The 13,286-nt window shown below is 40.1% G+C and overlaps 1 protein-coding gene across 3 annotated transcripts in view; it reads right to left on the reverse strand.

The window, feature by feature from the left end:
- Positions 1–3,762: 3,762 nt before the first annotated feature.
- CDKL3 (cyclin dependent kinase like 3) overlaps positions 3,763–13,286 on the reverse strand; it is a 108,958-nt gene continuing 99,434 nt past the window's right edge. Inside the window, exon 15 of one of the 3 annotated variants that reach the window (XM_038552174.1) lies at positions 3,763–4,382. Coding sequence is in view for 2 of the 3 variants with exons in the window: in XM_038552177.1 (XP_038408105.1) it covers positions 4,350–4,382 (33 nt within the window). In the remaining variant the exon portion in view is untranslated. The remainder of the gene's footprint in view (positions 4,383–13,286) is intronic. The other 2 variants (XM_038552169.1, XM_038552177.1) reach the window with 2 other exon arrangements.

Here is a 13,286-nt window from a genome sequence, read left to right on the forward strand (position 1 = left end):
AACTAGGCTCACTGGCTCGGCCTTCCCAGGCTGAAAATGGCAATTCTGCTTTCCTTTCTACCTCTCAGTGGTGTGCCCAGAGGAAACAGTCTCAGGTCTACTCCCCAAAAGGCTTATAACATACTTTACTTGCCAGACTGGAAAAAAGTTATTTTAGCCCAAATTCTAACCCCGTTTTACAGTTAACATCCCCAAATAATAGAATTAATCTGGAATATATGAGGAAAAAATCTTCACTTAGCCCTCATGATTATAAAGCCATGCCCAGTGTGCTGTCATCTTCCTCTTCACTGTTGCCCCGTACTGTGTGAGAACTGGTCCTGTCTCATAGGGCAAGAAACAGACAAGCACTCAGAAAAGAGAAGGGATATTCCCAAGGTACTGGTCAGCCAGGAATTGAAACTTTATACTCCCAAGTGCAGAGTCTTGGCCACACTCACACAACTAACTGACCTCCAAGGACTAAAATATGGAACAGGATCAATATGATTTCCCTTTGCCTGGGTTATCTTATCTAGAAAGCTGAAGGTGATAGTAGTTTGGTTCACTAAAAAGTATTGAGGACCCTAAGGGCCCCCATGCATTCATATTTCAGACAGAAGTCCTGAATGGGTGCAAATGTGTACTGAGGGACATCAAGATTTTAAGCGTCTGCAGCAACATTTTACACAATAGTTTCCACGGACCATGATTACCATGAGAAACAAGTTCCTTTCAAAAGAAAATTTAGAAAATGCTATATTGTCAGAAATCACATGGTTAAAAAAAAAGCAAATAATAAAAACCTCATGTGTTTTATCTACCCTAAAAAAATTGTATTAAGCCCCTACTGTGTGTTAAGATTATAATGAGTGGGTTTTTCCAAAGTGATGTGAGCTCTAGTTGGTAGCCCTTATGTAGGTATTATTTATTTTCTCTTGGTGCAGATTACTTGGCTCACCACCACCACAAAATGGAGGGAAGATATAATTATATATACTTAAAACATCCTGCCAAATAATTAGATGCCATGACTTAACTTCTTAAGGAATGAATTCTAGGAAGCACTTATTAGCATTCAAGCCATGAAGTAAAGCATATGTTATTATAAACAATACGGAACTAAATCAGAATGTCTTTTCCTTTAGAAAGACTCTAGAATGTTTTCCTACTCTGTAGAACTCAGACTAGTCAAGGGATCTAAAGCTTCAGTTTGATTAATCTGGTCTTGACTAATTGGACCTGACAGTCTAAATTCTAGAGCTGAGGAATACTTGGAACAAAAAGTAAAAAGCAAACCAATAAGAAAAAAATAATGTCCTTTTAATTTCTTGGCAAAGACCAGAGAGTGAATAAAGCAAATATGCTTTGAGAAAGAATCTTTGCTCAGATGGTAAATTCAGTATACAGCAAGTCTAAGTGTTGCCTGTGATGTTTAAACATAGCTATAAATAAAAATCATCTGATGATGGGGGTGGGGTAGAAGAAAGATGACCTTCAGCAAATAGCTTTATAATAGATACTTAGTCAAAGTATAAAAATGGACATTAAACATGAAGGAATGTTTTTCTTCACCTTACGTTAGGTTTATACTGTTGTTCCATCCACTTCCCTGACTTTTAAGCTTATTGATACAGAAAGTAGAGCCACGTAGATAAGAAATGGCTCAAGTCAGATGGATCTGGTTTGAATTCTGGCTCTGCATGAAGTTTGGCAAGTTAACTAACTTTTCTCAATTTTTTCATCGATAAAGTGGAGATAATTGTAATTGCCAAATAATAGGGTTCTTTTAAGAATTAAATTATAAATGTAAAACACAACACAGCATACCGTAATGTCCACTAAGTATTAAAGTGTTAGATATTCTTACCATTTTGTGTATGTGTGTGTGTTTGTTTTTGTTTTTGTTTAGAGGGAGGAGGACAGTGGGACAGGACAGATAGGGAAAATCCAAAGCAGGCTTCATTCACAGAGCCTGACACAGGGTTCCATCTCAACCTTGAGCTGAAATCAAGAGTCAGACACTTAACCGGCCGAGCCACCCAGGCACCCATAGATATTCTATTTGTATTACTTCTAAGTGGACTCTGATTCTAAACATCCTCTAATGCCACTTGGAGCACCTCAGTGCCTGCTGTAAAATACATAGTGGTTTACATAATGGAAACAGAACATAATGGTATCAAAAATGTCATAGAGACACAAAGCCATCAGATGAAATGAGGATGGGTTGTGTGAGGAGGGAGATTCAAGAATAGAGGGTAGAGATGGGTTAAAGAACACCCCCCCTCTTCCCTTGACATCATGCAAACATTCAGAAGACCTGTTGTGTAGAGAAAAAGTCAATGAGGAATAAATCCAAGAATGAATACAGTTGGTCAGTCTTATGTTCCTGTTGTGTGGAATCTTTTATATAATATGGGTGCCATATCCGGTAACATGCACTTTGCACCAGGGTCTTCTGTGCCCCAGAAGCTCCAATTAGTCAACATTTTAGTGGCTATGCCTGTGAGAAACCCGTCATACTCTGGCCAACTGGACCTGCCCAACTACCAAAAGATTTCTGTATTCACCATACACAGTGATGCTTGCGACTCATTGGTATCCACCCCTGTTTTTCTCCTTTGCAATTTTGAGAAAAATTAAACTTACATTACCCTTTTGCCTGAAATTGGAATTTTATAGATGTGGCCAAAATTTTGTGGCCAGGAACTTTGCCACAGAGAGAATACAGCCTTTTCATCCAGCTACTGCAATTTGTCTAAAGAAAAAAATATGAGAGAGAAATGACTGTGTCCCTTGGTAATATCCCTGACATCTAAATACCATTCTCAGTTACAGAGAAAATAATTCTTTCGGTTACAGAGGAAAGAAAATCTCTGAAATGAAAAGCAAAGTTTATCACTCCAGAGGGCTGGATAAGCCTTAAAAATACTGTCACCAGCTATGCAGGTATTAATCTTATCATAGAAGTATGTTTATCAACATGGAACATTATGCATAATATAGTATTAAGTGACAAAATTACCTTGTAAAACATGTATAACCATAATTTTACTAATTATATAGTATAAATAGATGTTTATGAGAGACTTTAGAAAGGTACATGATGAGGTATTAATAGCAGTTGCTTCTAGTGAATGGGATTTTTTTTTCTTTTTACGTGCTTGATTCTTCTATAATGAAAATATATTGCTCATAATTGTGAAAAGAAAATTTTCAGAATATCTGAGTAAACCTGACTAGGCACCTCTTAGGGAATCACAGAATCAAGCAACATGTAGCTTAAATATTCCACCATGCCCTGGAATATTACTCACTCAGGAGCTCCCACTTTCTTGTGAAAAGAAGTCCCCCCTTCCCTGTGGCCTTCTCACATGGCCTCCTCACAAACCATTTCAATATGGTTCTTTCTCCTGCCTTCCCTCTCATTAAAAGGTCTTACCCTCAGTTCAGGTGGCCCTCTTACTCTCAGACAAATGCTATCTGCCTCCACTCCATTCCTACTTTCACCTCTTTGCTCAATATGTCCCTGCTCCCCAGATAGCCACTTTTATCTATATGAACCCTACTTGTCAGTTAAGACCAGTTCAAGCCCCACATTCTCTGAAGAGCCTTCTGTGATGACTCTAGGTCATCAGTGGGAGAGATTGGACTATACTGGGGAGCTCTCAACTTAGGATTCATGGGGTGGATTCAGGGGGAAATCCATCAACTCCCAAAGGAATTTCCTTTTTTACTGAAATCTTTATTGAGACAATTTTAGATTCATGTGCAGTTGTAACAAATAATACAGAGATATCCCGATTTCCCAGTGGTAACCCCTTGCAATACTATAGTACAGTATCACAACTGGAGTATTGCTATGGATACAACCCACCTATCTTATTCAGATCTCCCCAATTTTATATGCATTCATTTGTGTATGTGTTGGGTGTGTGTGCCTTTGCTGCTGTACAATTTGGAGTTTTCTTTTGTACATGTATTTTTGTCCCCCCTGGGGAAAGGTCCTCAGCTTTCATCAGATTCCCAAGTGTCATAGATGCAAAAGAGAGTTTGATTCCCAGCTCTGAGAATTCTAGGAGACCATACACCAAACCTTATAGTTCTCTGTTCCAAAAGCAACAATTAGCACTTACCACCATATGGCTGGCAGAGGGATGCATGTGTATGGGGGAGAGATAATGGGAAGAAGAACAGGGAAAGAAGGGAAAACTCAGGTGCATAAAACACAGTCCACTGAGCTTATGCTCCAGCAGGGGAAGACAGACATTCCAACAGATAAATCATTTATTAAACATGTACAGAAGAGGTATGGACTTTTTCGTTGGGACGGCTTGGGAAGTATTCCACAGAAGCTGACGCTTGAGCTACATGTTGAAAGATAATCCAGAATTCTTCAGCTGAGAAGAGAAGAACTAACTGTTAAAATCACTCCTTCTTACGTCGTATCTATTCTATATGCTTTGAAAAAAACATAGGAAACTATGCTTACATTTGTTTATTCTACAATGTTAAGGTGTCAGATTCTTCAACTCCCGTGTGTTGGTGTTGAGGCCAAGGGATTTTTTCCCCCTGAGTCTATTTTCCACTGTCTTGTCCAAATTGGATACCAGATCCTGCCTGCTTAGCTTGAGAAAGGCATTTTATCTCTGGTGTCTTGATCACATCAGAGCTTATATTTAAAGCATGAGTGATGAGAAGAGACCGCAGCTTAGTCCCTGGCTCTATCCCATCCTTAGAGCCACCCTCCTCCTCTCCACTGAAGGCTCTAGAGGCCAATCCTACAGTGACCGGTGAGAACCAGAGCTAGTCAGAGCCATGAGTAAAATATCTCTGTTCTACAGTCAGGCTCCACTTACTGGGATCTGCGACAGGGGTTCATCAGAAACCCTCAGGAACTGGGCTCCCTGGCTTCCCCATTTGTGCCCCCTACACACATCCACGTTTGATAGTTGCCTTGTGTGGACTCAGGCTTAGACACCCCTTGGTGGCCTCTTTCTCTGGTGGATTGCAGGTTCCACATCAAGCTGTTCAGTTCCCAGTGTTATTCACAGGGAACTGCAACCATCTTGTACCAGGGAGACCAACACCCTACCATCAGGCCCACCGTTTAAAGGGCCTCCTGGAAGCCTGACTCAAGGCACCACTTTTTATGGCCTCTGCATCCTCATTCAAAGTTATTGAACCCCCTAACCATCAGTATTTTCATCCGTAGCATGGGTATCATAATAGTACCATTCCCATAAGTTTATTTTAAGCTTTAAATAAATGAATCCATGTAATGCTCTTAGCGCATAACAAGTGTTCCCATCTACATTAGCTATTATTATTATTAACTTTTTTTTTTTAGAATGCTTTTCCAACGTAGGAGGCTTTAGGAAACCATCCCCCCCCCCCTTTTTAAGATTTTTATTTATTTATTCATGAGAGACATAGAGAGAGAGAGGCAGAGACACAGGCAGAGGGAGAAGCAGGCAGAGGGAGAAGCAGGTCCCTAGCAGGAAGCCTGACATGGGACTTGATCCCTGGTTTCCAGAATCCTGCCCTGGCCTGAAGGCAGCACTAAACCACAGAGCCACCGGGGCTACCCCTATTTTTAACTTTTTTTTAAAAAATTTTATTTATTTATTAATGAGAGACACACAGAGAGAGGCAGAGACACAGGCAGAAAGAGAAACAGGCTCCACGCAGGGAGCCCGATATGGGACCCGATCCCGGAACTCCAGGATCATGCTCAGGGCTGAAGGCAGCATTAAACCGCTGAGCCACCCAGGCTGCCCTATTTTTAACTTTTTATGATAAAATTATTTCTGGTTGTAAAAGAGTGATCACTGCAGAAAATCTGTGAACTACTGACAAGTTTGAGGAAGAAACAATCACAATATCCAGAAATGAGAGCTATAATCATTTTGATGTATAGTCTTCTCAACTTTTCTTGATTGACATATGTATACTGTGGGAAATAAAAAACTAAGTTCATGTTGTATGTCTGTTCTGTAATCTTTTTTCTGTAATCTGTTTTATTCAACTTATATATCATAACCTTTTCCTCATATAGTTAAATACTCTTAGAAAATATTTTTAAAAGATTAGCTTGTTTTCAAGTATATCAATGTAACCCAATTTATGTAATTAATCCTTTAGTTTGGTAATTAGATTGTTCCTTCTTTTTAAAAAAGATTTTATTTATTTATTCATGAGACAGAGAGAGGCAGAGACATAGGCCGAGGGAGAAGCAGGCTTCCTGTGGGGAGCCTGATGCAGTACTCGATCCCAGAACCCCAGGATCATGACTGGAGCCAAAGAGAGATGCTCAACTGCTGAGCCACCCAGGTGCCCCTGTTCCCTATTTTTATATTTATAAATACCATGATATGTGTCCTGTTTATAAATATTTATTTGTATCTTTATTCCTTAAGATAAATGCTTAGAAATGGGACAACTGTGCCAAAGGCTCTATAACTTGTTTTTGTTTTGTTTTTAAGATTTTATTTATTAATTCATGAGAAACACGCAGAGAGAGACAGAGGCATAAGCAGAGGGAGAAGTAGGCTTCTCACAGGGAGCTTGATGCAGGACTCAAACCCAGGACCCTGGAGTCACGCCCTGAGCCAAAGGCAGACACTCAACCACTGAGCCACCCAGGCGTCCCTGTTTTGCTTTTTTTTTTTTTAACTGACAGGCATATAGAATTGGATTAACCATAATCCTTTTTTCTGATACTCTCAAAATTGGTATGGATGTCCTGATTTTGTTAATTTAGGTAATAAATTCATTAATTTTACTAATGTAGTCAGTATCTGTCAATCCACAACCCAAAAGTTAGGACCTCAAAAATAATCAATATTGAAGCATAAGGCTTTACATCCCATCCTATCCAAGGGAACCATTCCAAATCATATGTTCATTTCCTTTTCTTTGTGTAGGATTTTGCTGTATCTTTATATATTCCTAAAAAGTAATTTCTTAGAACTGTCCTTAGCTTTATAAAAATGACATTAAGCTGTAGGTAATGTTTGGGGACTTGTTTTTTTCTATTTACTGTGCTAAAACTCATCCACATCATTGCATTCCACTGTAGTCATTTTGCCTGGTATAAAAAGAAATCCCCCAATGTGTAAACATACCATGGTTTATCATCCACTCTCCCACTGATGGGCAAGTACATTGTTTCTAGGATTTAGCTCTTACTCACACTGCTGCTATGAACATTATACTGTAAATGTTCCTGTTGTGTATGTACAAGAATTTGTCTAGGGAATCAATTTGCACTCCCACCAGCTATAAATGAGAGAGCTTCTGGATCCACATTCTCTGGTATACTGTGGATCTGTGTCCTCAGGTTGTTCTCAAGGTGGCTAGCTCAGTCTACCTCCCTCCAGCAGAATGCCAATTTCTAGAAATGCTTTCCAACCCTAGGGATCATTATGATTATGATTATTATTATTATTTTTTTTTTTTTTTTGCCATTTGACAAGGAAAAGATACATCTCCCTTCTGTGTAACTTTGTTGCAAGGTACTGACTCCTCTAAAAGCCAAGAGAGAAAGGGTTTGTCTCAGAGAATTTTTCCAGTCTGATAACTTCAGTGACATTTCTGGGACTTACTCCCCAGTAGCTCAGCTGCTTTCCCATGTCCTAAAAGAGGTGATATGGTTGGAAGGCGGGAATGAGGGCAGCCAAGATGGGAAAGACGCCCAGCTCACCACAGTGGAAGCTTGTTTCCTGGTCCCAGCCCCTGCCAGTGTCAGATCACTCCTACTTGATGAAGCAGGCATTATCTCTTCCCTACCCCCAACCCGAGAAAAGCCAGTATAATGCTAGCCTTTGTTATTTGAATTGATAAATTTAAACCTCTTTCCCTGTTCTACAGTAAAAGAACTTTCTATTTTGGGCTCAGTGACATAGCCCAAACCAAGCAGAGAGCAGCAGGCTGCAGCATGAGTTAATAGTCTTTCTTCAAGGGAAGAGAACCTACAGGCAAACAGAAGGACCTTCCAAAGTACATCATCTGCATAGCAACGTGCAGCCCATTTGCTTGTCTTTCTGCTGACAGATACATTTCAAAGTGGAAAATTGAACAATCCCTAATTTTCATAGTAAACTGATGAGTAAATCCTGAACAATTTCTGAAATCAGTTCACCAGGAATTCATGGATGTCCACTTGTGTACCTATTGCTGGACTACATATTGTCAGAAAAGAGAATTCTATCTTCAAGGGGAATTCTTGCCACTCAAAATTATATTGATTTGAGGAGTGCCTAAAACATTTGCCTAAGAATATGCTTTCTTCCTTAGTCCTTTTCTCCTCCTGAAATCTCACATTGCTTTAGGGTCCTGGGTCTCAAGAAGCCTCCAGGAGTACACAGAGGTCATGCTTGTATGAGGAGCAATCTATTTAAACCATTGGAACCTGTTAGCACATTAACCACAGCCTGGAAGAATGGGACACAGGACAAGTAAGTTCCTCCTACCCTCACTTTGGCAAACTTTTTCTTATGAGAAGTTTCAAATACGCACAAAAGTAGACATCATACCTGTTACCTGGCTTCGAAAATTATTAAAATATGGCAATCTTATCTGTACCCCATTCTTCCCTCATTTCCATTTTAAGTCCAATTTAAAGCAAATTAGATATTTTCATAAATACTTCTGTAGGTATCTAACAAATAAGGACTCTTTTTCAATAACCACTTTAATCACATATTTAAAATTAACAGTAATTCTTTAATATTATCTAGTATACAGTCAGAGGTCAAATTGCTCTCATTTTCTTAAGTGTCTTTCTTTAATGGTTTATTCTCATCAGGAGTCAAACACTGTCATTTGTATTTGTTGATATAGCTCGTCTATATATATGATTTAAAATTTTTAAAGCAGTTTATAACTCTTTAATTTTTAAATTTTAAATTATAACAGTTTCTTCTCCTTTTTTATTGCTCTTCTTCTCAGTGTTACTGAGGATAATGGGTCTTTTAGTTACTCTTGGTCTGTAACATAAAACAGGCACCAATTTATTGTGCTTATGGATTTCATGTGTCAGAAATTCAGAAAGGCCACAGTTGGGATAGCTTCTCTCCTTCAAGCTATCTGGGGCCTCAGCTGGGGAGATTCAGAATCTGGTGACGACTTCATAAATGGGACCTAGAAGCATCTAAGGTTTGTTTACTCACATATCTGGCGTCTGAACCTGGAGCACTCAAAACCCAGGACTGCTGACCAGAGCACTTACACACAGCCTCACCATGTGGCATGACTTCCTTACAGCTTGGTAGTCTGAGGATAGTCAGACTTCTTACAGGGCAGCTTAGGGCTCCAAGTCCAAACATTCCAGCCATCAGGGTGGATGCTATATCATCAATTTTTATCACCCAACCTCAGAAATTACATTGTCACTTTTGCGGTGTTCTGTTGGTTGTGAGCAAGTCTAAAGCTCACCCAGACTCAAAAAGAGTAGAATCAGACTCCACTCCACCTTTACAGAGGCAAGGGGGCAAAGTTGCAGAAGAGCATGGTAGGATGGAGATGTTATTGTGCTACTTGGGGATAGGATGGTCAATCAAGCCTGCCTTTCTGACACCAACCAGAAAAATGTTGCAAATCATGGAAACCTGGCGGAAGAGAGAAAAGTAGGGGAGCTTATTTGTTTGCAGGGCCACATCCTACAGCTGTGTAGATAATATCCTTCATAACCAAGGAGGTGACTGGGCTGAGACTCAACTCCATTTGCTATACGTGTGCCTGACTCTGGGACTGTGTCACCATGAAGAAGAGGCACCTACTGTAAAACATGTAAGATACCGTAGGGGCAGGAGGTGTCCTTGGATGGATAGTAAAAGGTCATTCAGTCTAACTTACACTTATTAGATACCTATTAAACACATGCTACTTTGAAGAATATTATGTCTTTTTATTTTTATTTTTGTTTTTTGGTTTAAGCAGCACAGAGTTGACCAAGAAATATCCCAAAAATGGTAATGGATTTACTCATGTGTTTGTTAAATGGTGCAAATTTCTACCTATTAGGTACTTTTTGATTACATTGGTCTAGAACGTTCCAGATGTATCTTGAAAGAAGCTTACACACTGTGTCCCAATAAACCCAATCTGACCCACCTGCTGCAAGCCTTGGCTGAATGCAAGTTGATACAGGACGTAGAGGAAACCAGGGCTTTCTTTTCTTCTTTGCAGTCCCTATTCTTCATTAACATAGCTTTTATAGTTTGATTAAATCCCCAGGGAAGTAAATGCTTTCATTTCTGTTTATGGCTTATCAAGAAAATGAAATAATATAAAGGCAAGGTAAATTCAAAGGATTTTATGGACCAGGATAGCAGTAGCCTCCCTGAGTTTGATAAAGACAGGTATGTTACAAGGAAGCTCACAGAAGTCCAGACAGAAGTGTCTGTTGATGAGATTATTAAAAAGCTGTGATCATGTTGATCTAGCCATGCTGCTGGTCAACAGCTGCATTGAGGAAAGCCTCAAATGGCAAGGCCCAGGGCACTTTAAAAAAAACAACAACTTTGGCCTCAAGTGTCAAGTGTTAAGTTAATCACACTTTCCAGTTCAGGGCACATTATCTTAGTCAGTGCATACAAGGCAACTCTTATAAGTATGTATGCCTGTATTTTCTCTTCTTGCTCCTCACTCCTTCCCCCCTGCAAGCAACCATTCTAATCCATTTAATTCTATTTTTTTGGCTTGTATGTATGTGTTCATGTAATTGTGTGTTACTGTCTCGTTTGCATGTATTTTAATTTACACAATAGCATTGTGTTACAGATCTCACTCTGTGTCTTACTGTTTCCACTCCATACTTTAAGACCTATCCACGTTGCTATGCACACATCCAGGCCATCATTCCTGACTGCTGCAGAGTACTCCAGTAATGGGCACCTCCAGTGCCTCAGACTTTTCACCACCCAAAACAAAATGCTGCCACGAGCAGCAGCCTCATATGTCACCAATTTGGGACCTGTATATCAACCTCTTAAGACAACATCTCACCCATAGGTGTCCTTAAGTGCATTAGAAAAGACACCTCTTCCTCTTGGAGAAAACTGCCCAGAGTAAAATACAAGGCTTGGCAAGGTGAGGCTCAGGCTGGGTTTCTTTTTTTTTTTTTTTTCAGGCTGGGTTTCAGCCCCAACTCATCCCCTCAGTTGGAGTCTTGTTCAGGGTACAACTGTAGGAGGTGGCCCTGTCCCCAGTTCTTACTTCTACTAGGTTTCAACTGTTTTGCAACATCACTCCTGGTTGGTACATGGGAGGGTGTCACTTGACCACAGAAATCTCATTATAGGATCTGTGTATACTTAATTTGATCAAGCAGGGCTATATTCCTTGGGGACTTTATACTTGGGTTGATATAGTGTATGGGAGCACCATGGCTAGTTTATGAGCTCTACAGGAACTGGGGAATCAAGCATGGCTACATACATACACAGGGGTAGTGCAGATACACCCGCCTGAGGACAAGGCAAAAGGCCCAAGTACTTCACTCCCTCACTGTCTTGGAGATGGCAGAGAAACATCTCTCTTAATACTGTTGTCACAGGACATAGGTGAAGTGGTTGGCCTCATGTTCACAAGGCAGCTTTGCTACAAATGATGGACATCTGGCCCTGAGCCATCCTGCCTTTGCCCCTTGGTGAATATCCTGTGGCCTACACAAATAAGAACTGATGGTCCTTAGGTCCCTACTCAAGGTCACCTTGACAAGCCAGAATTGAACCATCCAGGACAACTCCTTTAAATAGGTCGGATTTCAAGTCCCTCAGAAGTTCTTAGTGACCATTCAGATATATCTAAATACTCTTAAAATAACTGTGTGGAGGTCAATGAAACACCTAAGTTATACAGAAAGTTGTCATTTTCATGCTGTTTTTTTCAGCTGTCAAATGAGGATAAACACAATGAGAACTTCTAGAAGACAGAAGTCTTAATTTACAATTTTTAAGGAAAGAATCATGGGAATTTTCAGATTTCTGGGAGAAAAGCAACCCCCAAAATCAAACTAATTACTCTATTTCTGAATTATGCTTGTGAATTTAGAACTATACTTCAGTATTAATAAGAAGCCTGGGGACACCTGGGTAGCTCAGCGGTTAAACATCTGCCTTCGGCCCAGGTCATGATGCCAGAGTTCCAGAATGGAGTCTCACATCGGACTCCCTGTAGGGAGCCTGCTTCTCTCTCTGCCTATGTCTCTGACTCTCTCTCTGTGTGTCTCATGAATAAATAAATAAAATCTTAAAAAAAAAAAAAAAAGCCTGGATAACAGTCAATCATGCAAGGATGTGAGTCACACTGAATACCACGGGCATTACTGTTACTGTATGCAGTTGTGAATAGCAAGGGGTGGGCTCTGAAACAATGCAAAAGAACAAAAGTATAAAACAGTTGTATGGATTAACAAACATTAGGGTCTGGAAAATACTGATCACTAAGTGGGCCTGTGACAGAAAAAAATGTAATAGAAGCTTCACATTTAAAAAGAGCAGCACAGGTTAAAACTTAGAGATGGCTGCCATGAGACAAGAAAGATTCAGAGATTCACAACTGACCTGGCTGCTTCACACAAGACAAGGCATCCACCATCCACAGAGACCAGATTTACCCTTCTCAAATGGTTCTAGCATAACTTCATCCCTTTCCGTACCTTGCACGAGAAATACATGGCCCTGTCAGGGTCCTAGAGCTTACCTGTACCCACAGGATCTCTTGGTTAGATCCCATCCTTATATTCTGGAGTCACTAACTGACATCATTGGCTTGTTAATGTTTTAGGACCTTTAAAAAGGTCTGGAGTGCCTTCTACACCATATGAATCCAAAATCAACATCTTTCCCTGCATTGTCAGCCTTGGCCCCTGCTTTTTATCATTAAGAACGACAGACAGAGGCACATGGGTGTCTCAGTCAGTTAAGCATCTGCCTTCAGCTCAGGTCATGATCCCAGGGTCCTGGGATCAAGCCCTTCATTGGGCTCCCTGCAGTGGCAAATCTGCTTCTCCCTCTCCCTTTGCCTCTCCCCCGCTTGTGCTGTCAAATAAATAAATAAAATCTTAAAAAAAAAAAAAAGAATGACAGAGACTACAGGTAGATTTCAGATGCTCTCACCACAAAAAAGAAATGGCAAATATGTGCTGTGGTGCAGGTATTAGCTAAAGCTGTAGTGGTTATTTTGTAATATAGAAGTGTATTAAATAACACATTGTACACCTGAAACTTAAACAACTTTCTATGTCAACTGTATCTCAGGAAAGCTGAAAAAGGAAGGAGGGAAGGAAGGAGGGAAGG

The sequence above is a fragment of the Canis lupus genome, chromosome 11, assembly GCF_011100685.1.
Source record: "Canis lupus familiaris isolate Mischka breed German Shepherd chromosome 11, alternate assembly UU_Cfam_GSD_1.0, whole genome shotgun sequence".
Taxonomy (NCBI): domain Eukaryota; kingdom Metazoa; phylum Chordata; class Mammalia; order Carnivora; family Canidae; genus Canis; species Canis lupus.